The sequence below is a fragment of the Dipodomys merriami genome, unplaced genomic scaffold, assembly GCF_024711535.1.
Source record: "Dipodomys merriami isolate MVZ:Mamm:240054 unplaced genomic scaffold, mDipMer1.0.p SCAF_20, whole genome shotgun sequence".
Classification (NCBI taxonomy): Eukaryota; Metazoa; Chordata; class Mammalia; order Rodentia; family Heteromyidae; genus Dipodomys; species Dipodomys merriami.
Window position 1 is genome coordinate 10,547,298 of NW_027203382.1, and position 27,306 is coordinate 10,574,603.

Below are 27,306 nucleotides of genomic sequence, written 5' to 3' on the forward strand. Positions count from 1 at the left end.
AAATATAGTGAAAGCAGGGGTTATACTGTGGGAGAGAGACATACAAAGCAACAAAGAAATAATCTTATAAATGCGTTAGAAACAAATGCATGAAAGAAAAAAACATTAAAATACATATCTAAGGGTTCATTTTCCTAACATCACATTATCTGACCTTTTCTGCTTGACTCATACATATACTAGTTATTGCAAATAAGGGAAACCATGGGACCTATGTTTCTTTGTGCCTGGCTTACTTCACTTAATATAATTTTTTCCAAGTTTTTCCATTTCCTAACAAATGGGGCAATGTCATTCTTTCTGATGGAGGCATAGAATTGCATTGTGTATATATACCACATTTTCTTGATCCATTCATCTACTGAGGGGCATCTGGGTTGGTTCCATATCTTAGCTATGGTAAATAATGCCGCAATAAACATAGTTGTGCTGGTAGCTTTAGTGTGGTCTTGTTTGTAAACATTTGGGTAAATGCCCAAAAGTGGGACTGCTGGGTCATAGGGGAGCTCTATGTGAAGTCTTTTGAGGAACCTCCATACTGCTTTCCAAAGTGGTTGAACAAGTTTACATTCCCACCAACAATGAAGTAAGGTTCCCTTCTGTCCACATCCCCTCCAGCATCTGTTGTTGTTCGAGTTCTTGATTATAGCCATTCTAACTGGGCTGAGGTGGTATCTCAATGTTGTTTTGATTTGCATTTCTTTTATGGCTAGGGATCTTGAGCATTTCTTCATGTGTCTATTGGCCATCCTTCTTTCTTCTTCAGAGAAGTTTCTCTGTAAGTCTATTTTTAGAAATAAAATAAATCTTTACAAGAAATGTACTCATTACCTTACATATGTAACTGTAATCCTTCTGTATATCACCTTGACAATAAAATTAAATTTCAAAGAACACAAATCTTTTAGAAAACTCATTGCTATTTTGGTGCTCATCAATCAATCCCTAGCATGGATCCTTCACTTTCATTAAAGTATTTTGTAGGAATATTCCATGTGAAAGAACTTGCTCAGCTTGCTGTCTCTATCTGACCTATCTGAGAGCCCTTTGATATCTCATCCAAAGCTCACTAGCTTTACAACTCCAAGGTGGCTGATAGACTTTAGCAGTCTCAGTGGATGATTACATGAAGCTGAAATAGGAGCTGCTTTCAAGGATAAACTGAGGGGAGATGCTGATAAAACTGAAAATGGCCTCTGTGAATGGATTAAATCTATGCAAATGTTAGGACCCTTGGAGAGAGGGTGTGGCCAAAGGTGGAGGCAAGTACTCCAGTTCTAGCATCACCTACCGGTCACTCAATTCTTAGGCAGCTGGCCCATGTATAATGTATCTTCTCCAGTCCCATATCTTTTGATTATTTCATATCTTCCATTCTTGGCTCTTATTAATTCCCCAAAAGTACTTCAACTCTCACATCTAAGCATATTTTTCATGTCAGTTTCTGCATGGTAGTCCCTTTAAGCAGTCTCAAAGGTTATCCCTCCATTCACGAAAGGGAGCATCTTAAAGGGAAAACAATTAAGATTTAAAATTAAAGCATTAAGTTAGCTTTTGTCCCATTACTATATAAAGATAAGAGGACAACTAACTGCACACCTGTTGTCTGACCTTCACTTTGTGTGCATTTTCTGTCTTGTTTACACTTTAGTGCTGGTCTTTGTAGTGACACTTAGGATCTCTTTTCACAGATGAGTAAGTCATGGTCTATATAGTTTAAGATTCTACCCTAGATTTGGTCAATTTAAACCTTACTACCCTATTGACATCCACAAAAGCACAGCAGCATCAACAGAAGTGGTTCTACAAGGCTGCAGTGGTATCAGCCTCTGTGGTAAAGGGCAAGGAAATGTGTCTCCAAGTTGCTTTGATTCTGCATTTGATTCTGGCTTCTTCATTCATGTATTTCTTGTATTTCATATACTATCCTACAAGTTAGGAATCTGACAGTAGAAATAGTGAGCAAAATTCCTACTGTATCAAGCTTGGTTGTAGGGCTTCAAATATGGGCCTGGGTGCTGTCCCTCATCTCTTCAGCTCAAGGCGAGTGCTCTACCACTTAAGCCACAGTGCCACTTCGAGTTTTCTGAGTGGTTTATTGGAGATCAGAGTCTCACAGACTTTCCTGCCTGGGCTGGCTTTGAACCTCAATCCTCAGATCTCATCTCCAGAGTAGGTAGGATTACAGGCATGAGCCAGTGACACCCAACCAAGCTTATGTTTTAGAAGAGAAAATTGATCACACATACATACACATACATTGCTTTAGGTTGTGATGTTAGTATAAAAATTCAATAGGCTAAGTGCCTGATGGATCATAGTGATATCTAGGTAGAGCAATCAGGAAAGGCCTTAGTAAAAATCCCTTTGGGTTTGTCATTGTACCCTATGAGATCTCAATCTTGTCATATATAAAATAAGACCAATACTAAATGGCTGTGAAATTCTGTGCCCTTTTTTTAAAGAGACTTGCTTTTGGGTCATACAATCTTTTGTATGTGTAAGTTATAGTCTTGGTTATCCATTCATCTCAAAATGTAATAAGAATGCTCATTGATTCTCAAGGTTAATTCCATTTTACAGTTGGGGAATTTAATCCAAGAATAAAACACCATTCCAAAGGTTGCATAATGTTGTTATTTAAAAAAAAAAAAATCAAGCTTTCCATTCCTGTCACACTCAGTCTGAAAATTCTACCTCACTATGTGATATAATGAGAAGTAAAATTGAAATGTCAGAGCAGTTGAAAGTAGATTAAAGATGTGTAAACTATAATGGACTGAAATATTTACAAATAAGGAATTGGATAAGTATATCTCATTGCACTCATTTATGACAGGCAAGCAAGCCATGTGATATACTTTAAGCCAGTAAAATAGCAAATCCCTTCCCCAAAAAAAATCTATAATTTTAATCAAAAGTTTGTTTCAGTCATTGAAATTCTGTTATTGCTGCTTACAAACATTAAAGTCAATCAAAACATCAGTAGCTTTGCAAGATCAATATTTTTAATATGTTTGCATTGCAGTGCTGCAGATTTTTGGCTAATGGATCGCACCCATATTGATTTCCATGGGAAATGTTAGTCTGATACTGAAATAATTAAAAAAAACAGAGATTATTGGTTTGGAATTTTGAAGGAGATAGAAGTATAAAAATTGGTTATTGACTAAATTGCTTGGGGTGAGTGAACCTTGGGCACTTGCAATAAACTTGTAGCACTTAGTCATTACTGAATACTACCTTGGTCTCTTAAACTCAAAATAATCAATAACCTATTATAACAATGCAAATTGTGGTGAAATAACATACTAGGCATGTAAGAATCACATTTTATCAAAATAGATATGCATAAGTATGTGTATGGGTGTGTTGAAAATGTCTGTTGAAATGTAGTGACTGATTTTAACTTTGAGATTCACACTGAGTATAGTTTGAGTAGCATTTTTAAAGAGATAAACTGCTACAAAATAGCAGTGAAAAGAAGCATGCAATTATTCTATGAACAATAATGAAAGTGCAAACACTACAGCATGTCAAATGACAGATTCTGTTATTTTGATTCAGAGCAAAATTACAATTGTTGCTCTGTTCTCAAAGCATAGGAGTAATATATGCAAGCATTAGATACACACACATTCCCCATGATAGGAATCTAGTGCATATTACATTGTTCTCATTTTTCAGCCTTTGGTTATTAGGAAAGCCGTATTTTCATCTAGAAAGTTTACTCTGTGTTTTCATTTACTTGCCATTATAAATTTATGAATTATCTCTCAGAAGCTATCTAGTATTTTAGAAAGTCTGTTAAATCTCTCAATATAAGCTCTGCCCATGATACTAATACTTAAAAGGAACAGTTACACATATTATTATGTATTTTTACTTAATTTTTTACTTGTACATGTTACAAAATATTGAAATGTTTATCTACTATGAAAAGAATAAGGAATTTATAAAACTAAAAATTAGTCAACACGACTGTTGCTTTTTTATTATCATCACTATATGCCTGGTCAATGTTTTCCTCTCATAATAAATTGGACTTTATTTATGAATAGAAAATTGACTATGATTCCTTTTGTCACATGAGATGATGCTGATGCTATAATAGCACCGGCAGTCTATTTTAATTTAGTGTTTGTCTTTAAACAACATTTTTATCAAATTTCTTTCATCATATTCCTATTTCATTTGCCCTAAATTCAGTTGATAAAATTGCTTTTCTTCCTGTTGTGTTGGAAATTCATTCCTGGTTCTGACTTTTCTCCAATGTTCTATATCTACCACATCAGTTAAGCTGTTAGGAAATTCTCTTTTGATGGATACAGCCTTCAGAATGATGTATGAGCCAGAAATCATCCCTGTTATCTCATATTAGACATGCCAATAAATATACCAAGTTGAAAATAACCAAGATGTACGGTGGAAACATACATTTAAATTATGTAAATATTCATAAAGTTTTTTTTCTAAGTCATCCAATGGTTTTCAACAGTGGATATTATAGGAAAGGTATTAGAAATGGTAGGAGGCTACACTAAAGCTACCAGAACAACTATGTTCATTACAACATTATTTACCCTAGCTAAGACATGGAACCAACCCAGATGCTCCTCAGTAGATGAATGGATCAAGAAAATGTGGTTTGTATACAATGGGATTCTATACTTCCATCAGAATGAATGAGATGCCCCATTCATAAGGAAATAGAAAGACTGGGGGGAAAAATCATATTAAGTGTAGTAAGCCCAACCCAAAGAAACATAGGCTCCATGGTTTCCCTCATCTATAATTAGCAGATGTCTAGGACAGTCATAGCAGAGGATCTCAGTAGCTCAATAGCTATGTACATATGACCATATAAAATGATGCTAATTGACATGAGCTCCAAGATATGAAAACAGGCAGTATTTGTTATTTTTTAAGCTATTCCTTTTTTCTTTTGTATTTTTTCCCCTTTGGTTTATTTCCTGTTGTCACTTTTTTATTTTGGTACCGTATGTCTTGTATATACATTTATCTGATTTGGGGAAGGGAAAAGAAATCACAAAATGGTGATACAAAGGACAAAGAGTGAATGAATGCAACGGCAATACTCACAAGACACTCTGTTGGAAATACTCACAAGACACTCTGTTGGAAATGAACTTTATAACTTATGGGGAGAAAACAACGGAGGGGCTAACACTGTCCAACAAAAAATGTACTTATGTAAATGTAACCCCTCCATACATCACCTTTATAGTAAAACAAAATGAAATTTTTTTAAAATAGGAAGATTATGATGATTGTCATATGATAACTTTCTGGTAAGTTGGAGGATATCAGATAACTTGAAACTTGATCCAGAACATCCCTGTGGTCTTTGCTGTCAGTCTCAGCAAAAATCAAGCTAACATCTGTCTATAAAGATAACATTTAAAAAGAGAGCTGGGGTTCCAGAGCAGGAAAGACACTAAACATTTAATTACTTAATTTGGAAAAATTGCATGTAGTCAATAGGCAGTACTCAAATTAATAAGGAGATAGTACTTCATTTGTTGAGAGTAGTAAAAGACAGCAGGAAGAGAAAATTCCAATGAGCTGCTTCTAGTCCACTCTTTGTTCTGATTGGTGAACACCAGGGCCATAAATTCACAATACCATGTGAAGATGATTTAATTTTAGTTTTGAACACAGACTTTCTGCATTCTATGTCATGCTGATGAAAGGTATTCTACATATAAACTATGCAGACAGCCTATGCCACACCTTACCTATTAGCAGCTGGGAAATAGATGGAGTTATTCATGTGTGTGCGCGCGCGTGCATGAGCACCTGTGGTTCAGAGAGCATGTATAAGACAGTAGGCAAGAGTATAGGCCCTGGAGCATATTAGCTGAATTTATGTAATTTCTCTCACTTCTTATTTCTGTGACCTTGGACAATGTACCTAACCTCTCTAAACTTCCATTCTTTCACTAGAATTTTGTGCTGATTAAGTATATGTGCACCATTTATTATTTGGTTCTATGAACAATCTGTTCTGATAGGTATGCTGTTAACAGAAATGAAAGTTTGATTTCTAGTAGCTTTCTCTCTAAAATCCTGTCGTCTATAATCTTGGAGGGTTTCTGTTCTCTGTCCTGGTGCCTCTATACTATGCCATAGTGTATTGTACAGTATCTGCTTACTTGTCTCTTCTGCCTCCATTAAACTGTAAGCTTAATGGGAACAAAAACCATGTTTGTCTTACTGTTATTACCTAGCACCTAGTTTGTACTCAGTAAATATTTATTGGAATGCCAGGAGACTGAGGCTGGAGGATCTCAAGTTCAAAGCTTAGCACGGCATATGTAGTGAAAACCCCGAGTAATTCTTTATTAAATTAATGTTAAATTGATTATATAAAAGAAATACCACAAATACGAATGTATTCAAAAGTAGAGCTTTACTTTGACTGTATACCTTTCCTTATATAAATGAGGGTGGACTTCAATGATTGATTCCAACTTTGCTGCTCTCAACCTAGAATGTTATACTTTTAGATTGCCACAGCTTCCACCTTATGGATATTCCTTCAGGTCTTTATTCAAATGTCAACTTCTCTATTATTCCTACCTTATCTCTACTAATTCTAAACTACCTAATTCTAAATTGCATACCTCTTTTATTGCATATCTGTTTTATTCTTCCACAGCACTTTATGGCATTCTAACCTGTATTTTTAGTGTTGATTGTGTTTATGATCTGCTGTTGGCCTCTCTTGCATCCCAGTGGAATGCATGCTTTGTTGGTTTTATTCACTGATTCACACCAAGCACCAGGAACTTTGGATGGTGTAGAGTAGGCGGATATTTTAATTGTCTGTTGAATGAATTAATTAATTCAGTGTTTTAGGGCCACCAATTAGATAACAACTGGAAACAAAGTTACTACTAAAGAATAATCAACAAAGAATTAGAAATAAGAAACTTTAGGTTCTGTCTTGAGATAGATTATATATGTTTTTATTTTATTGAATTGAGGGCACTTACTTGGTCCTTCCTAAGCCCTTTTCCCCAGCCTCCAAATTCTGAAAACCTTTCTTAACAAACTTTTCCTCCAAGAGTCCTTCTGAGTAATGTATTGGGAATTATTTCATAAAATGCTATGTGCTTTATATTAAGTCTTTGAAAAGGTGTGTGGGTTCCTAGTATTAAAGGCTTTCTTAAAAAAGGCTAAACTCTAAAACAAATTACTTCCTTAAATATGCAGATACTAACTTTCCATAGAGCATCAGTGCAAAATCTCTACAAGATTTTAATTAAAAGTAATTAAAATATCTATATTAAGCACTTCCATTCTACTAGGTTAATAGTAATTTTTATTTCAAAAAAAAACTTTATTTTTTCATATGTTAAACATGAAATGCTACATTGCACTAGTACCAGCAGAGAAAATGTGCTGTGATTCTCTGTATTATTTTGCTAATTTTTAATTATAATTATGCTATCACTTAGATATTTGTTTGAATTTTATGAGATCATATAACACAAAATTAAACAAGAAATATAGAAGTTGTATAGGAAGCAACATATTTTTTAAAAATTGAAAGTTTTAGTGCTGCATATGAGGAAAACTTTTCACTTTGCTTACTGTTGCTAGAACTCTTTAACTTTTTAACTAATGATATCACAAAATTTACTTAGTAAGCTTATGTTAATAAGGTTTTTTAAAAAAAGGGGGGGAGGAAATAAGTGATTCGTTACTAGGGTGATTCAAGAAGGCCAAATGCTGGAAACTGAAAACAAGGAAACTTCCAAGTGTTTGTACAGCAGAGAGCTATAATATACAAACCAAGGGGAAGAACAACTGAGAAAACTGGTTATTTTGTTGCTTATAGTTAGTTAACTACTTAAGTCATTTGTTTGAAAGAGCCATGGTATATTGCCCAGGCTGGCTTCAAATGCCTGGCCTCTAATAGCCTTCTAGTGGTTAGGGCTAAAGTTATACACCACCCCATGTAGCAAAACTTGTAGTTATTAGGTAAGTTGAGGTGGAACTAACTCATATTTATATTTGGGAAAAGAATAGATACAAAGATAAGTACAAACTACATAAGTGTGAAAATGCATACATGGATTAAGCTTTTACCTAGCATGGCAAAAATATCCCCCTAAACTTGTCATTTTTTTAGTAGTATAATTTTTCAATTGTATGAAGTAAGAGATTACCTCATGACATTTCTATTCATGCACTTTGATTCACTCTAATATTCACTCTAATACCCTTTTCTGTCTCCCTATTCTTTTCCTCTTTCATATTTCTAATATAAACTTTTTTTTACATAAGACACTAACGTGAAGAGAGGAGCTATGACCATGACTCACATTGTGGCATTTTTTGTTCAAATTCTCACACCAATTCCCCATATTAGTCTCTCAATCTAAATCAATAACATCCCCATCGAGATCACAATCATATAGTGATTCAAGCACAAGAGAACAAGATTCCAAGAGAACTATAGAGGTAAGTAATAAATTTGAAGATGTTATTCCATGTTGTCATGAGACCTAACAAGAATGAGAAGAGGAAGATTCATAGGATTGTCAAAAAGAACAAGACTTTGAAAGTATAAGGAATATGAAATCAACATTTATAATAGCACAGTAGAAGTTTGGTAAACAACATAAATTAAGTGTGAGTGGATGAAACAGTTTGTTTTTAGGCTCAAAGGTGAAAAAGGTTTTCAGTGAGAAAATGACATATCTGAAAAACTGATCTAGCTGCTCTGAGTGGGAAAGGTTAGGGAAAATGCAGTTAAAAGATCATATCATAGTCACTGCAAATAGGTGATGAGGCTTGACTGAGAGGTCAAGGGAGGAGAAGGAATAGAATCCAGAGATGAGACAACAGAGAATCTGTGAAGCTGCGCCCTCAGTGTCAACTTAAATTTTTTTCTTCAAATAGGACAGTTGGAAATATAATGGAATCTCTGGGAGAATGGGGCACAGAATGGGAAGATGAGGCAAGATTTTGTGTGGGGAGCAGGCCTGTGAATGAGACATTGCTATGGTAGAGATTGATAGAAAAGACATAGAGAATTAAGACTTAACTCTTGACACTCAAACTCCATGTTCTTTTATTTGAATATTCCATTTATCTTACCTTCTTCTAAAATTACTAAATCTTCAAGGAAGCAAGTGGTTGATTGTGCAGAGCAAAGTCACCCAAGAGCCACAAATGAGATTACATAGTTTGAAAGGTAGTGAAGTACAGGTAATCTGATTTTGCTGGGGAATGGTGGTTTATATGTAAGACTAGGTCTTCACAGTTTATTCTCATTGGATACCACAGTAAAGACTCTTATGTCTACTAAGTAATAAGTGCTGCAAACTACAAATCTGAATTGCTACAAAATAATCACTCAGATATGGTATACTTATTCTTTGACTCCATGTTTACTCATCTTTCCCCTTTCTTAGGATGGTATATATAACCTGGTATTTTTTTTGTTGATACAAGACTTCCACCAGAGTCTGTGTTCAAGAAGTCATGAGCTCATCTCCCTTTCAAGAGGAGAGACTATAGAAGCTCACTCATGCTGTGAGACATGACTCTTGGGAGCAAATGAAAGCCATGCATACTTCTCTTTAGGTATAGCTACCATATGTTCTGAAACAGTAAAGCAGACTTTGCAAAACAAAACTAATCAGTAGATAGGGTTTGAAGGGAATATTTATCCACTTCCTTTTGAGAAGTTAACACTGCATCATTCTATCCTGATCTCTGATTTTAAACCCTTTTTACTATTAGTCTGGTTCAATTTCTTAAAAGGTCCTCATACAAACCAATAGTAGGACAAGTTAAAGTCTGTGTTAAACTAAACTTCCCTGATAAAAAGTATTCTAGATCTGTAGAGGACATAGAAGTTTCTTTCTCTTACACAGTTGCTCAAGAAAGGTATTTTAGATGAGTAGTTAGCTTTGCCTCATATAGCCAGGGTGAGGACCCAGATTCCTTTCATCCAGCTTCTATACCATCACCAGTGTTTCCACAGCAGCTGCGGTTGTGGCCATATCAAAATTCTAGATCAAGAAAGTTTTTGATAAAAACAAGTAGCAGAAGTGACCCAAATCAACCACATGCTTATTCCATCATGAGAGACCCAGCCAAATGGCCATACATGACTTTCAAGGAAGCTGAAAATGCATGGTTACAATAACAGGCATTTCATGCAGATTTAGCAGTATCCACACCATCATGCAAATAAATCATTACAAAGCAATGAGATAAGTCTTTCAAAGCAATGGGATAAGTCAATAGCTTAACTTGAGTGCCGAGGAAGAGTTTTCATAAGAAGTAAAATTTGAGCAGCCTCCAGAAATAATGAACTGAGAAAAATAGAGAGGTCAATCTATGCAAAAATAAATGTGATAATATGATAATATTAACATGCCCAGGAATAGAGTACAAACAGTATAAAGGTTTTAGAGAACAATAAAAATCTGGTATGCCTGAGCTCATAGCCCTGAAGATGAGAAGTTATAGAAAATGGTGAGAGGAATAGCTAAGGACTTTCTACTTTCTATCTTGGACTTTCTCTTTCTATCTTGGACTTTCTACTCTAGGTTAGTGCATCAGAAATGCGTAAGTGGTAGTAGTATAAGAATAGCCTGGACAGAAAGAGTCTAAATGAGGAGATCAGGTAAGAGCATATTATTGGTGGGTAGTAATGGGAATCAAATCGAAGTGTTCTTCATGGAGATGAGATAAAGAAGAATAAATATCTGAACAACTAAAACTATAACTTACTTACAGTAAGTAGAGATGACTGCTTATCAATTTTGTAAACCATATGATTGGTTTTGTCCTTAACCAATACAAGCACAAAAGGAGAAAATGTTTTATTTGATAAAAATTTTAATTTGTTTTTTAGATACTGAGTTTACAAAACCCACACATCCACATTTCTGGAATTTTTTGAAGGTAAAGGAAAAGAGCAGAAAGTGAATCTAAGGACTGGCTGTCCTGAAATCGTTTTGTGAGCAGGTGTGTAGGAAAATATTGTGTCTTAGCATTACTGAGAACTAATTTATCCCTGTCTAGTCCATGTCAGTATGACTTCCCATGATTCCTCAACTTTATCCAACTCCAGAGTAATTCATGTAGTGCTGCAGGATTTTACACAACATACATTCACTTATATTCAGCTACCCCACTGAGTACCTGCTATGTACAAGGTTCTGTACTAGATGCAAAAGACACAACTCTGAAACACATACCCATGCCTTTAAAAAGATAAGGCTGGGACAGTGTAATAGATAGCCATTACAGTTCAATAAGAGTGCAATTATGGGGGAGGGGATATACAATAAGAGGGGTTCACAAAACATAGTGTTCAAGGTTCCAGGCAAAGGCAATAGAATATATGGTACATTTGCAGACTACAAATGTGCAATATTTCCAGAGAGTAGAGTATGAAGATAGGGGAATAAAAAGAAATGAAGCTGTAGTGATAAGCCGGAGCCAAGCCATGAAGAGTCCTTTCAACCTTAAAAATGAACTTGGCAGGGGGTATGGTGCAGTGGAGTGTCTCCGTGGTAGGTTGCTTGCTTAGCATTCATGAGAAATGGCCTGGATCCCCAGCACTGCAAAGAATAAAAAGTTGGAAACAAGGAGGGTAAGAAAGGGAATAGATTATATTTACATTTTTTAGTGATCTAGCTATGATAAGAGAATGGATTAGAGAATGGCTGATAGTAGTGATATAAATATTATTGTGTAATTTTGCTAGTGCACCTGTAAAATAAATTCCCAAAGGGAAATTTTGTGGTTAAAATGTTTAGTTTGAAAATATCTTGTAAAATAGATTTAGTGTTACATTAAGTTTAATATTAATTATGTTGATCTTTGGTAATCTGCATACATTTCAATTAAATTGCCATTTATTTGGTAAGAGATCAGTTAAGTACGTGTCATTTATATAATTATTGACTTGTCAGATTTATCTCATAAATTACTAGGGCTTTCTTTTTCTATTGAGCCTTTGTCATTTCCTTATTGACTCTAAGGAATCCTTTATAAAGGATGGCTGAGGGTCCTAATTGTATACAGTATATTTTTACTCAATTATCCTTTTATTTTTTCATTTTGATTACTAAGCATTTTCTTCTTTCATATAAAAGTTTTTCACTTTTATATAACCAAAAATATAAATCATTTTCTACATTCTAGTCTTGTCATGACTCAAGTCTCACTCCACAACTACACATCTATTACCTTTTATTTTCTTTTTGTACTTTTGTGGGACTTTTTTAACTTTGAAATCATAACAGCTGGATAGCTACTTAGGATTTCACACTACAGTGGTTGAACAGTGCAGAGGGCTGACTTGTGGTAGACAATGATTTTTACATAGGGAAACAATCTATTAGGAAAGAAAGTTACCTGTCAGCTAGGTTCATCCAACATTGGAGTTTTTTTCAGGTAAGTGCCTTAAATGGACAATGAGGCGTAGCAGATTAGAAAACACAATGACATGTGGACCATGGAATCCAAGCAGTTAGGTACGGAAGTGAAAAAAAGCAGGGCGGGGGGGGGGGGGGGGGGGGGCGGAAGTGGCCCTGTGGCTCAAGTGGTAGAGGGCTAGCCTTGAGCTGAAGAGCCCAGGCCCAGAGTTCAAGCCCCAGGACTGACCAAAAAAAAAAAAAAAACTACCAATTCGTGCCATGTGTTATTGTAACCCCTCTGTATGGTTATTTTCACAATTATAAAAAAGGGAGGAGGGGGAAGGGGAGAAGAAGGGAGGGGCTAATAAAGAAAATGGAGAAAGTAAATGGAAGTAAATGGTATAGAAGCCATGTACGTCTTATTTTGTAAGCCTTATTCTCTTGTTAGTTAAGTAGAGAGAAGGGTGTGGTCAAATTTTGGGACTATCTGAATTACTTCAGAAGCATACTGCAGTGTCCAGAGTAAAATATCAAGACCAGTTGGTTGAGTGGAGGAGAAGAAAAGATCATTGGTTATCAGTAATTGTAGAAGTCAGAATACTGGATCTACGCTTTGGGTGTTGAAGACTCCCTGGATAGAGAGAAGAGAAGCATTCTTTGAACATCTTGATATTTCACTTAAACCTTTAGCAACCTTTATCCTTAAGTGACTACTCTCTATTACTAAAGAATATAAAGACAAGCCAGTCACCAATGGCTCACACCTGTAATCCTAGTTACTCAGGAGGCTGAGATCTGTTCAAAGCCAGCCCAGGAAGGAAAGTCCATGAGATTCTTATCTCCAGTTAACCACAAGAAAACTGGAAGTGGCACTGTGGCTCAAGTGGTAGAGCACTAGCCTTCAGCTAAAGAGCTCATGGACAGTGCCCAGCCCCAGAGTTCAAGCCCCCATGACCAACAACAACAACAACAAAAAAAGAATATAAAAAGACAGTTTGTGAGAAATCATAAAATAGGAATCAGAATAACATACCTCTACAATTGCTTTTAGCAAAATAATCATGGTTTGGCTTTTTACATGTAAAATACCTAATAATATACAGAAAACACTTAGCTCATGCCTAACATTCAACACATTATGCTAAGTATCATGTTGTTAAAGGAAGATTTATATTCATTTTTAAAATAGTGTTTGTTAGTATTCCTTTCAATTTTAAAGTTTGGAATTGCAGCAACTTCGGTCCAAGATAAAAATTTACCAAAATACTTCACTATGAGCTTATTCCTGAACCCCTAAAAAGGTTAGAAGTACATCCAACGCACAGGTAGAGCCTTACACACAAGCCAGGGGAAATATAAATAAGCATAAAAAGAAGTTAGGTTTCAGATAAAAGAGAAAATACTGGTTATTTTCCTCTTTCTCCCTGATGTACTCGCTCATGCAAATCCCCAAGCCACACCTCCAAGAGATCTGGAGCAGTAAATCCTGGTGGCCTCAAGAAGCAGCATTGTTAATAAGTAGTCTGGTTATCCTTTGGTGAATCAGCATCTAGAACTTGCAGTTACTTTTTTCAGTGCATTTTGTAGAAGATGGCATGATAAAGAGGACAAAGGTTTGTGGATATTTCATATTTTAATTTTTTTAATTTGAAAACAGTAGAGACAAAATAATTATAATCAAGGAGATAGGTACAGGAAAATGAAGACATTTAAAATTAACTACTGTCTTAGTCACTCTCCTTCAGTCAGGTAATATAATTCTTCTTGATTCATTTTATCTATTGACAAAAACTTAGGCTTTTTGTTGCTAAAGTTTATATTTATTTCATAAAATAGTAATAATGAAAAAAAAAAAACTCTGAAACCATCAGTCACCAGTGGCTCACGCCTATAGTCCCAGTGACTCAGGAGGCTGAGATCTAAGGATTGCGGTTTGGAGCCAGACCAGGCAGGAAAGTCTATGAGACTTATATCTCCAATAACCTACCCAAAATGCTAGGAGTAGAGCTGTGATTCAAGTGATAGTGTGCTAGCCTTGAGCAAAAAAGGAAGCTCAGGAACAGGCTCTAGGACTGGTACAACAACAACAACAACAACAACAAACTACCTCTCAGGATCCTTAAATATTATGACTATACTCAGAGAGTAGCTACTCTACTCAGAGCAAGCTGAAAGTAGGAAATAGAGCATCTGAAAATCAAACACTGAAAACTGCTTCCTGAGAAAGATTCCTAACTAATAAACTGTCAAATATATTTATTTTCCCCCATGGAGCATAGCTTCTAGCAATTCATTTACTTAACAAATATTTATTGAGTGTCTTCTATAGGTCAGGCACTGCCAGTAAGACATTGATAGTGGCCATTGCTATGTCATGACTCCTGCTTTCCAAAGCCTCAAATGAAGAAAATGTATATACATATGACATAACTACTAGGCATAATTAACACAGTAAGATTCACCAAAACTACTACCCTATTTTTTTATTGCCAAAGTGATATACAGATATATACTCTCTCTCCCTATTGAATATAACACAGGAGTTCATTTTCCCAATACAACAGCGATATACACAAGACATGGAAATGGTCTGTACAACTTGGGATGGGGGGAGGGGGAGGGACTTGGGGAGGGGGAGTAGAAGAAAATTGATGGAAGGGATAATAAGGTTGATAAGAAATGTACTCATTACCTTACTTACACAACTGAAACCCCACTGTACATCATGTTGTCAATAAAAGAAATATTAAGGAGTTCATTTTCATCTGTGGTACAAATTTTATATCTTCCTTTAGAAAATAATCAAAATTTATTTAAGAGCTATGTCTTTTAGTTACTAGATGGGATGTTGTGTTTTAATAATTTATTACTTTTAAACTAAAAATTGTACAAACAACTGTCCATTTAGCAAAGCAGTTTATGAGTACAATATATCTTGATCAATGTCACCACCTTCGACATTCTCACCCTTCACTCCCAATCCCCACCCCTTCCCTTACTCTTCTTTTTTTTTTTTTTTTTTTTTTTTTTTTGTCCGGTAGTAGGGCCTGAACTCTGGGCCTGGGCACTGTCCCTCAGCTCTTCAGCTCAAGGCTAGCGCTCTACCACTTGAGCCACAGCACCACTTCTGGCTTTTTTTCTTTTTGCTGTGTGGTGCTGAGGAATCGAACCCAGGGACTCATGCATGCAAGGCAAGCGCTCTACCACTGAGCCACCTTCCCAGCGCCTCCCTTAATCTTCTTAGTTTTGTAGAATATACTTTGGACTCTTGCCTGTATCTTCTCCCTCTTCACCTCTTCATTCATATCCCCCTTTCCCCTTGGCCCCACCCACTCCTTTCAAGTACCCACTTAGTAAGTGGAACATTTTATATCTAAAAATAAAACAAAGTCAATATGTCTCATGTTATCTAAAGTTTAGATTATATCTAAATTTCAAGATTAATATTACAATGAACAATATCACTATGCAACATTTTTCAGTGGGCAAGATCAAATGAATTTAGAGTATATTCTAAATAATGTTTTACTATATCCTAAAATTAACACTCGAACTATTGGCTCGGGTAGAGCACTTACCTGTATTTGATCCCCAGCTCTGCAAGCAGACAAAAAGAAATAATAAAAAAAAATTAAACTATAAAGTACTTGGCAGTTTTGTCAGATTGATTTATTAACTGTGACATTTAAATTATTGAGCCCTCTTTTTTTAATTTTCTTCATTGGCATAGAACTCTTAGAACTGAAAGTATTTATTTAATTGTAACAAGCTGAAGTTACTTAAGACGATTTAAATGAAGAAAACATCAAATAATAGTTTCACTATTTTACAAATAGCTCAATTATAATTTATAATAAAGCTGGAAGCTCTTCACTGAACATTTACAACTTGGTATTTGCAAAACTTGATTAATATTTTCATAAACCACTTTGTATTTAGTTTATAAATGAACATTGAAGTCCTGCTTATATCTTTTATTTTTTTTTCTTCCAGTTTTTCCTTCCTTTTCACCATTACGATAATTAAAAATGATACTGATAAGTATCAGAGCACATTTAAATTCGGGGATGCAAGGCCTGTGCCTGGCCTTAGTGGGTTTATACAACATACAAACTCATAATACATAAGTTTAAAATATCAATAAAAGCCAGGCAGGCACCAATGGCTCCCTCTTGTAATCCTAGCTACTTGGGAAACAGATCTGGAGGACCTCTGTTTGAAGCCAGCTCAAGCAAAAAGTCCACTAAACTCCATCTTCAAAATAACCGCAAAAAGCTGGACTAGAAATTTGGCTCAAGTGTTAGAACCAGTAAAGGCCAGGCCTTGTGTTTAAACTCCACTATTCTGAAATAAAAATGATGATGATGATGATTAGATAACAGCGTAATGATTTTATAAACTATGTTTGAGATAACTTACAGGCTACATACTATGTTCATTCCTTATGATCAAGCCTGAAATACTTGTTTTCAGAAAAGGAGTATGTCATTTTGTTGATAGAAGGTATTTCTAGGCAAAGAAAAGTAGTGGGATCCAAATAGGACAAACACAATAGTTTAAGTGGATTAACTGGCCAGTGCACGAGTAGTCAGTGAAGGATGGGTTAGTGAAAAAGACCACTCAGGAGAATATTGTAGGAATATGTGGCTAGTGTTTACCAAACTCTAATATTTGGAATAGAAACTATGTGACCTAAAGGTAATAGTAAAAACTTCTCATTGGAAATTTTTCTTTTTTCGGATAAGACAAGGAAAGCATTGCATCTCTTTTTGATGTTACATTGCACATTAACACATTTAAAGCTTATACCAGCATGATGGAAAGAAGTGACATTGATCAAGATTAGTTGTACTCATATACTGACATGTTGCATTGACAACTACTTAAAAATCAGTAAAAACGAACTGTAAGCCTATACCAAAGAAACCCATTATTTCACTAAATTATTATTATCATTTGGATATAAAAAGGTTTGTAACTGCATAATGATTCATATCTGTAATCCAGAAACTTGCAAGGCAGATGTAGGAGGATGGCAATTCAAAGCTATCCAGAAAAAAAGTTAAGGAGACTCCAATCTGTAACATAAGCCAGACATGGTCCTGCATGCCTGTAATTGTAGGTACTCAGAAAGCAGAAATAGGAGGATTGAGATCTGAGGTCTCACCTGGGCAAAAGAAATCTCTTTGAAAATCAGACTAAAAGCAAAAAGACTGGCAGCATGGCTTAAATCAGAGATCATTTATCTAACCAGCCTGGGCCTTCAGTTCAAACCCATTACTAAAAAAAAAAAAGAAAAAAATAAGACTTTTAAATAGTGTATACCATTCACAAACTCATTATTTGGGGATGGGGGGGTCATTGGGCCTGAACTCTGGGTCTGGGCGCTGTCCCTCAGCTCTTCAGCTCAAGGCTAGGGCTCTACCACTTGAGCCACAGCGTCACTTCTAGCTTCTTTCTTTTTGCTTATTTGGTGCTGAGGAATCAAACCCAGGGCCTTAGGCATGCAAGCGCTCTACCACTGAACCACCTTCCCAGCCCCACAAACTCATTATTGTGTTGCACTGATATTACTACTAAAAATTATGGTCTTATCAAATATATAGGCAATATAAGAATAAACAAAACATTGACAGAAGAAGGCTATGCCATCATTTAATCCAGACTCTATAACCTTGGTGATCAAAGACTGAATATACTTTTAACTTTGACAGTTTTCTAGTCAAATTAAGTAATAACTTTAATATTTGTTTTCCATTCCTCTCCTTTCCTAAATCATAAAAAATACCCAAGAATAAGAGAAGCCCACTTAACACCATCTTTGTAATGTCTAAATGTTGTGGAAATGAGGTGATGGAGGAACATTGATTGAATTGAAAGTAATGAGAAAACTAGTTTGTGACTTCCTTGTGGTCACACAGTAAAACAGCAGAACATGGTGAAAATAAATGAAGTAAAAATTAAGTACATAAAGCTGGGCGCCGGTGGCTCACGCCTGTAATCCTAGCTACTCAGGGGGCTGAGATCTGAGGCTCATGGTTCAAAGCCAGCCCAGGCAGAAAAGTCCATGAGACTCTGATCACTAGAAAAAAAACCGGAAGTGGCACTGTTGCTTAAGAGGTAGAGCGCTTGCCTTGAGCTGAAGAGCGCAGGGACAGCGCCCAGGCCCAGAGTTCAAGCCTCATGAATGACAAAAAAATAAAATAAAATAAAAACATAACCTAAGATTACCATCGGGTGAGAAAGGAGTGGATTGGGAAGGATAGGTGAAAATGTAGAAACAAGATGCATCGTGTTCAGTTTGGATGTATGGCAACTCCTTTGTACAGCTACTTAAAGATAATTTTAAAAATATCCAGAAAAAGAAAACAAAACTAAATGAAGTGTAGGAATACACATAAACTTTCACTATAGGAGTGCTAAATAGATTTGAAAACAGTTGGTATATTTTAAATGTAATTCTAAAACTACCTACCAGTACAATCTTGAGGAAGTTCCTTAAACTCTGTGGGACTCTCATTCTCATCCAAGTACCAGCCCCAAACTATTGACTTATCTCCATCTTTTTGTTACTACAAATAATAAAAAATTAACTGCCCTTGGTTTATTCACATAGAAATACATTCTAATGAGAGACCACATTTAAATACACAAGTATTTAAATATACAAGTATTTTAAGTATTTACTTTTGTTACATTTGTACTTATATAATATTCCTGAACTTCAAAACTTTTATCTTTTCTTCTTTTCCTTTCTTTTCCAGGCCCATCAAAGATGATCAAGTCTTTATAAATGAGCCAGTGTATATGCTTATGTAATATTAGGGCTAAAATTTTAAACTTGAAAGCTCCAGTTGTCAGAAGATCATAAAGTCTTTACTTTTTAAGGACTGTTAAAAATCACCTTCTGTGAGATCTCAGCTTTGGGATTTTTCTGACATTTCAAGACTTAAATTTGAAAGTGTAGAATCTCTATAAATACAACGTTACCACAAGCCCAAAAAAGTCAAGAAATGCAAAGGTTAGATTCTTACTAACTGCTCTCCCACATGATGCTCTAAATTGAGATAAATATGTAATCAGGAATACTTGATGTGAAATATGATTTAAATTATGACATATTAAGTTTTTAATCTTTGAATTTTAGAGAATAAAATTGTGTATGTAAATCATGTAATGCCACATTTTTTGCATGTGCCCTTAAGGCTTTCATATGTTTTCTTCACATAGTCCCCTCATTTACAACTTTATCTTACTGTGGACTAACCATATGGGAAATCCACTATTTTAAACTTAAGCTATTTTGGTGGTGTTACTGCATAAGAAAATGCTTTTAGAGTAGAGAAATCATATTTTTTAACCAGATTACATAAATAAAACCCAATTTTTATCTACTGGTCATTTCTTAATTCATTTCAAAGTATGTAACTTTAATCCCTAAATATTTCCGAAATTTTGCTCTGCTTTGGCTAGCTGATAAAAGAAGGTAATAAAGGAGGCATGCTATGAGACCTGGCCATTTTCAATGTGCTGAATGATTTAAAATTATGTGTAATTTACATGAGACATATAAATGAAAGGATAGACTTCAGTAGGATTTTTTTTGCTATAAAAATAGGGTATTTCTCTCCAGCAGCAGCGCCTCACATCTCATACATATGTGCATATTTCGTTTTCTATGTAGCTTTTGGTCCCAAGAACACTAATTATAATTTTAAATTATCAATAAGATATAAGCTTTAGAGTACAGTCGATGTTGAATTTCTTATCTCCTGTAAGATTCGCTGTCTAAAGAAAGCTACTTTCTGCCTTTTTTCATTTTTAAGAAAATTGCTAAGAGCTTTATAATCACCTATATTTCACCTTTTAGAAGTTGAAATTTATTTTTGAGTTTATAGTGTGCAGGTAAGCATATTGCATTTTTTTTCTTCTCCCAGGTATTGGGGTTTTGAACTAAGGACTTCCTACTTACTCAGCTTGCTGGCTCAGCTATCATTCTATCACGTCTTATAACATAAGTCATGCCTGGATGATTATTTTGGAGATGGGATTTTGAGAACCTTTCTACCCAGGCGGCCTTCCAACCACAATCCTCCAGATCTCAGCCTCCTGAGTAGTTAGGATTATAGATATAAGCCACTAGCACCCAGGCTTATATTGCTTTTATATCTAAGAAAAACATCACTGAGAATAATTCATCAGTGTATATCAAACAAGAAGTTAAAAAAAAACTAACACATATCCCTCAGTTCACACTGGACCACTTAAAAGTGTTTCTTTGAAGCTATTTATAGTATTTACAAAATAATTTGTCATTGTTAGTATGTCTGGTACTACTGTGCCAAAAATCTTTAGTCACACTGCATTTAGATTTATTTTTGTTTTGTATCTTTCGAATCCTCCTGCCCACATTGAGTTTCATTATCACAGCCAAAGTTTGCCAAATACTAGTTCTTTAAAAAGCCTTGATATTGCCAGGCACTGGTGGCTCACACCTGTAATCCTAGCTACCCAGGAGGCTGAGGATCATGGTTCAAAGACAGCCCAGGCAGGAAAGTCCTGAGACTCCAATAAACCACCAGAAAAAAAAAAAAAAAAACAGAAGTGGCGCTGTGGCTCAAGTGGTAGCACACTAGCCTTAAGCTGAAGGACTGAGGGACAGCACTCAGGCCCAGAGTTCAAGCCTCATGATCGACAAAAAAAAAAAAAAGAAAGAAAGAAAGAAAGCCTTGATATTGCCCTCTGAAATCTACCCTGATTTTTATATATTTCTCTTCTAATGAAAAATCGACTGAATTATATAATTTTGTCAACTCACATAGTCGGTACAACACAGTCACACTGAAACTTCTCGGGAACTAAAATGTGATTCTAATAGGAGGTACAACTTTGGGACCCATATAAAAAGTTAACTGTCCTCTAAAGAATAAATATGCTGCTTTTTGCATACTAGGATTAATTCTGGGAACAATTCTCTTGGCCAAAGATATGCTATCCTCTCATAACACAGTGGGGTCCTGCAAGCATTTTCAGTGTGCTTTGCTATCATTTTCACTCATCCACTCAGTTGCTTCATTGTTACTATCTGACATACATTAACATTCGGCTACACAGTGGGTAAGAGTAGAGGTAAGACTGAGAACCACAGGACAGGGAGGAAGGCCCAGTTTGTTCTCTCCTTGGCTGAATTCCATTTTGGAAACCTTGTTTTCCTTTGATGTGTAGAGTTTAATTGCTTATCTCTAAACATAAGGCTCAATTTGTGGGAGCTGGTATAGGTAAGGCCACTTGCCCTTTGCTAAATTAAAAAAAAAAAAAACTGCAGTAAGTATGGTATAAAAAATGTTATTTTTGACTAGCCTGTTTGCCCAGGCTGCTTCCTGATTTATCTCATGACCTCACAATAGCCTTTCGTGCCTGCCTGGCCACAAAGCTTGATTATTTTGTAATTTGATCTTAGTAGGGATTCCAGCCGTGCTTTCCTGCTCGTGGGCAGAATGTGGCAACATGCCCTGCTCACTTGCTTGAGCTGCTATGATCAGATTATGCCTTCTCAGCATTTCTTACATTGGCTGCCTACAAAGTTCAGAGAAGCTTGAAGTCAGCCCACTTGAGTTTTACAGCCCTTAACAAAGGGAAATATAGTAGGAACTATTTGCAAATATCTAAGAGAGTCAGAAAGTCACTGGACTTGAGTACGCCCCTATGTTTAAATTTTAAGTGAATTTTTTTTGCACTACATAATTTTCCAACTCTTATTTGTCCAACTACCAATTGGCTTTTCACTTTCAGTTCTTAGACATTTCCATAATATGGTAAGGATCTTTATAAAAGATGTAGCTAATTTACAGTTTATTGTTGCTGTTGACAGCAGGTAATTCCGGGTCATCATAATTAGCTCACTTCTTCATATTGTTCTTTCAGCCAAAATATTTCTAGGATGATAATGTTTGTCAACATCTTTATAAGATAACGTGACTACCTCCTGTCTACCTCCTGTCAGCATTAGAGGAGGAAGACAACAATGTCCAGCCTGGCACTGTGACATGACACAGAAAATTGAGAACCCATACTGCTCTCATTTCCTTCATCCAGCAAATGTTGGTTGGGCACCAGACATGTTCAGGCTCTCTGGGAGGCCCTGCTAATAAAGATATGAGATGAACACATGGTCCCTGTTCTTCTAAAGCTTAAATTTGAGTTGTGGAAATGAAAGCTCATATATCATAAATGTATTTAGGAGCCTTTGAAAAGTATGTTCGAAAATTCTAAAATTGGTAAGATAGGAACCAGAGAACTGGAAAGGACTTAGGAGCACCATTACTGAGACTTCTTCCTCGTGTATAAAATATGCAATCCATTACTCATTGTTCAAAAATGAGGAAAAGATGATTGTAGGTTAAGATATCTAAAATCCAGTCAAAGCTCAATTAAAATGTTTGGTTTGTATCATTCATAGTTTCAGTGGGCCAGCACAAAAGCTTAGAAAATGAAGCGTAAACAATGTGGTGCCAGTTTGCTTTAAAATCCCTAATATATGTTTTGTAAACAAAGCTTATAAAACTTAGTACTCTACTAATTAAATAACAAGAAAGATTTTATGAATACATGAAAAGCCAGAATTTAAAATGCCTGCAGGGGAACAGGTGCTGTAATGACATCACAGCGTGTCGTGCAGCTTTTTTTCCCCCTTGATACTTGTATTTGGTCATAATGGAAAGAAATTGATTCCAAATGTGTTTTCTTGACCCCCTTCTCCATTCATGTTAGTGCCTAACCTTAAATGATGTTTCTACAATCTCGGTTGTATTTACAGTAATTATATGCATAATGTAGCATATTATTGTCCGGACTTCCTGTTTAATCAGTACAGAGCTTCTTACAAGTGCAGCTGAAAAGGGCAAACAAAATTAAAGCTTTATATACCAAAACAAGTTTGATTTGCTAAGCTCCCAGCATTCCAAAGTACACAAATTTGTTCCACTAAGTTTTCCGATGGCTTGCAGATGGGCAATGATTAATCAGAGAGCTAACTGTGAAGTAGTTTGCAATTAAACTGGAAAGCTCTGAAGCATGCTAATTGAATCAGAAAATTAGAGACACTGAACAGTAATTGGCTATTTCTCATGCAGCAGGTGCCAGGCCACTCATCTGTGGAACAAGGTATTTAAGGCACATTAGCACTAGTAAAAATACTTCTTGATATGGAACAGTTAGATTTTCTGCTCATTTTCACCATGGATGTCAAAACATACAGCTGTGCTATCTGGTACTTGCAATTCATGTTTGAAGAATTTAAGTTAGGTAAACATATGGAAGGAAAGTACTGGGCAACCTCTAAGAGCACAAGCAGCATTTTCGAAGGAAAACCAAAAAATGAGGGGCTATGGTTTTGTTTTCTCAACTCAATTACTTTTTGCTTTCTTATCATACATTTTTAGAAGTTGAATTTTCTGTTTAGTGTTAGTTTAAAGCCACAACAGTATAAATCTAGTACTGCTGTGAGCTTTGTAGATACATAGAGCCAATTCATATCATGGCTCAGCATGAGTTTATATCTTCTAATTAGTACCACCATTTTATAGAGTGAGCACATGCTATGAAAGTTTGCTTGCCATACCCAACAGGGACCCGGACATGTAGTTTTTCTTTAGTGGAGCAATCTTGCTGTAGGATTGTGAACAACTGTAACCTAACCAGTGGGTGATCAGGCAAGAAAGAGATTTAATGAGCTCAATTGTAGAATTTTTTTAATAATTGTTATTTTCGTATTATCAAGTGTGGGACATATGACTTCTGTCTCCCATTACTTTAATTAGAGTTCAATATTGTTATCAGAAAGTTAAAAGTACAAAGAAAAAGAAAAATAGACTGAATTATACTATGTTGGGAAGCAGAAAATTATAATATTCACATGCTACTCATATTCTTTAGGAGATGACTGCAGAAAATAAATAGTAAATTTGAACCAAGAGACATAAATTATAAATTATAAATTGTAAACAGTGCATAGGGGATGTATTATAACTATGTTCATTTAAATTAAGGCAGGGAGTTTTCTCTACACAAACAATATTCCTTCATTAAGTTTTAAAGTTTCCTTTACCATGTTTTATTAAGAACATTTGGCAATATGTTGCTAAAAAAGGTTTTAACTTGAACACACAGTTTTTTTTTAAGTACCAACATATAATGCTTTATGTCTTCAAGCTGTAGTTTTTGTTCATTTGTCTTTAGGTTAAAGTAAAACTCTCTTCGACAGACACTACCCTCTACCCGCCATCCCCCACCTCCACTAGCCCACCATGTCCATTTTGCATTCTTTCGTTTGAAAGCAGTTCTGAAACATTTACATGATCAATGTCTTTTGCTTGAGGGATAAAGTTTGCTCTTCCATGGACAAGTGAGAACATATTGATCACTTTATTCTATTTGCTATTTCTAAATTCAATATACCTCTTGAGTCGATAAGCAAGATCGAGAGCACATTTCTTTTTTCAGTGTGCCTGGTTGTAGCTTGTTCTCAAGATCCAAGATACATTTTTGATTAATCACAAATGCTCTGAGGTCATGGAGAGCAAATGTGTTTGTGGAGTGTCAGCTGATGCTGTCAGATAAATGTCTTAAGCTTAGCCAGGGTTCATGCCCCAGCTTTAGGCTGTGCCAAATGTCTCCCCTTGTTGAGGAAGATAACAGCTACACTGGAGGCGACTGCGCTGTTTGTTCACTCAAAGGGCTGACCTTGCCATATGGGGGAAAGAAAGGGTGTGGATATTTTAATTGAAACTTTATAAACTTTTCATTTGATTCAGAGGATCTGATAGCCACTAATTTGCATTCTACCCCTTAGAACAACTCTGATTATAACTATTTATCTTGGTTTCCAGTTACACTCCTTAGGATAAATAATTTGGAGAAATTATTTTTTCAATATCGTTCTTGGTGTAGTTTGAATTATGGCACTATCAGCGAGTCAGTAGAATACTGCAATGGCAAAAATGCCTATTAGAATAAAATGAATACATTTCTCTTGGGTGTATTTGATAGAAGTGATTCTTGCTTTACTGCATTTCCATTTCCACTAAATAAAAGCTTGGTTTGGGCAAAGAAAGGTCACTTGTGCTAATGACCCTTGTCCATGTACCGCTTATCTTCAGAGGACTCGTTTAATCACATTTACCCCTACTTACAGTAATTTGTCTTCTTTTACTAGACAGAGTCTATAAATAGGAAATAATGACAAACCTAAACCAACACCTGGAGAATGCTTTATACTAAGGCTTTCTCTGACACTAACAGCTACTGAATTGATCATATGTGGTACATAAATAAGTAAACTCCCTATGGGCTGCTTGTGGGTATTTGCTGGGTATTTTTGTTGTTGTTGTTTTTAATTTCTATTTTCCATCTTATCCTAGTTTATTCTTTTTTTTTCCAAAGAAGCTGATCTACTTTTCTTCCTTCTCAAAAAGTTCATTCTGCCATGGGTAAATCATCAGTGCTAATGAGACACAATAATGATGTGAAAAAGAAAAAGAAAAAGAAAAATAACACATCTGTCATGAACTCCCAGCAGATCACTTGGAAATGAGACATTTTAAATATTTTATGCTGAACAGAAAATATCTTGAGGAAATTTTTTATATTCCATATCCCAAAACAAAACCATCAGTGTCAGTGAGCTGCTTCAAACATTCCATTTTAAATTATTTTACTTAAAATTCCCCTACAACTTGAATGTAGATTTGTAAAGTAGAAAAATGTAATGGAACTAAAAGAAAGTAAAAAAAATACCTTATTTATTTTGAAACCTTTCTTTTATGAGATGATACAAGAAAAAGTGTTGTATTTCATTTCATTAGCTAGAGACAACTGTGTTTCATGTGTAGTCATTGTAGTGAACAAAATGGTTTGCGTTTGGTTTGATGTGATTTGAGTGGATTTCTTCAGATAAACCAAGTAGAAATGAGAGGAGCTAAAGAGAACTTTCATGGTCAAATGTTAACTTCCACTGATGTAATTAAAAGAGTCAGATCAGACAATGACATTTTCTAAATTATTGAAAGATTAATAAATAGCTAGTCATACTTATAAATCCTGTGGTAAGTGTAAATACAGAGTTTTTAATTCTATTTTCTTCATGCACAATTTAGTTCTATACTGAGTTTTTGGTGGTTTGTTTTTTTTTAAGTAATCTTTGTCCATCAACCGTAATTATTTTTTTCTTCCTTTCCTCATTACCTTAAGAAATGCTTTTTACTCAAGTGGTAGAGTACTAGCCTTGAGCAAAAAAGCTCAGGAATATAGTCCAAAAGTTCAAGCCCCAGGCAAGCACCAAAAAGAATGCAGCAACATTTCTGACACTACTTTTTTGAGACTGCTGCCAAAATGTGAACACCCTAAAGTTTCTTACTTTCCCATCATTTTAAAAATAATAAACATGGCCATGCCTAAGTGAGATCTAAGAAGATTTGGAACTGTTTCATTTTTCATATGTAACTGTGTTATATTATGTAGACAACTAATCATTGAGAATGATAGGAGACAATATTCTCTCAAGATTGACTAAGACCGTGAAAGGGAATGGGGAGAAGAAGTGAACATGTGCAGGTCTCATCAGCTGGCCCTCTCTTAGACATTCTTAGCCAGTGTTTTTGGCAGTATAAAATGCTAACCAGCTCTTCCCATTTAGATACATTAATTAACTATATCTGTAATGTTTCTATCTTTTTTGTCATTTACTGTTATCCTTTTTCAAGCTATTCTTTTGACCAGATTCATTTCAATGACCACACAATCTACATTTATTAATTAATTTATTAAAATAGATTTTTTCTATTTATTTGATTGGTAATACCTGTCCTAGGGTTTGAACACAGGGCCTTGTACT

General features: G+C 35.3%; 1 protein-coding gene across 8 annotated transcripts in view; it reads left to right on the forward strand.

The window, feature by feature from the left end:
• Arb2a (ARB2 cotranscriptional regulator A) overlaps positions 1–27,306 on the forward strand; it is a 383,888-nt gene that overhangs the window by 302,708 nt on the left and 53,874 nt on the right. Inside the window, exons 11-12 of one of the 8 annotated variants that reach the window (XM_070031086.1) lie at positions 10,904–11,016; positions 19,181–19,226. The exons of 6 other annotated variants lie outside the window; for them this stretch is intronic. In XM_070031086.1, the coding sequence (XP_069887187.1) occupies positions 10,904–10,977 (74 nt within the window). In that variant the 3' untranslated portion in view covers positions 10,978–11,016; positions 19,181–19,226. Of the gene's footprint in view, positions 1–10,903; positions 11,017–19,180; positions 19,787–27,306 lie in introns of those variants that run through there. One more of the 8 variants, XM_070031088.1, reaches the window with a different exon arrangement.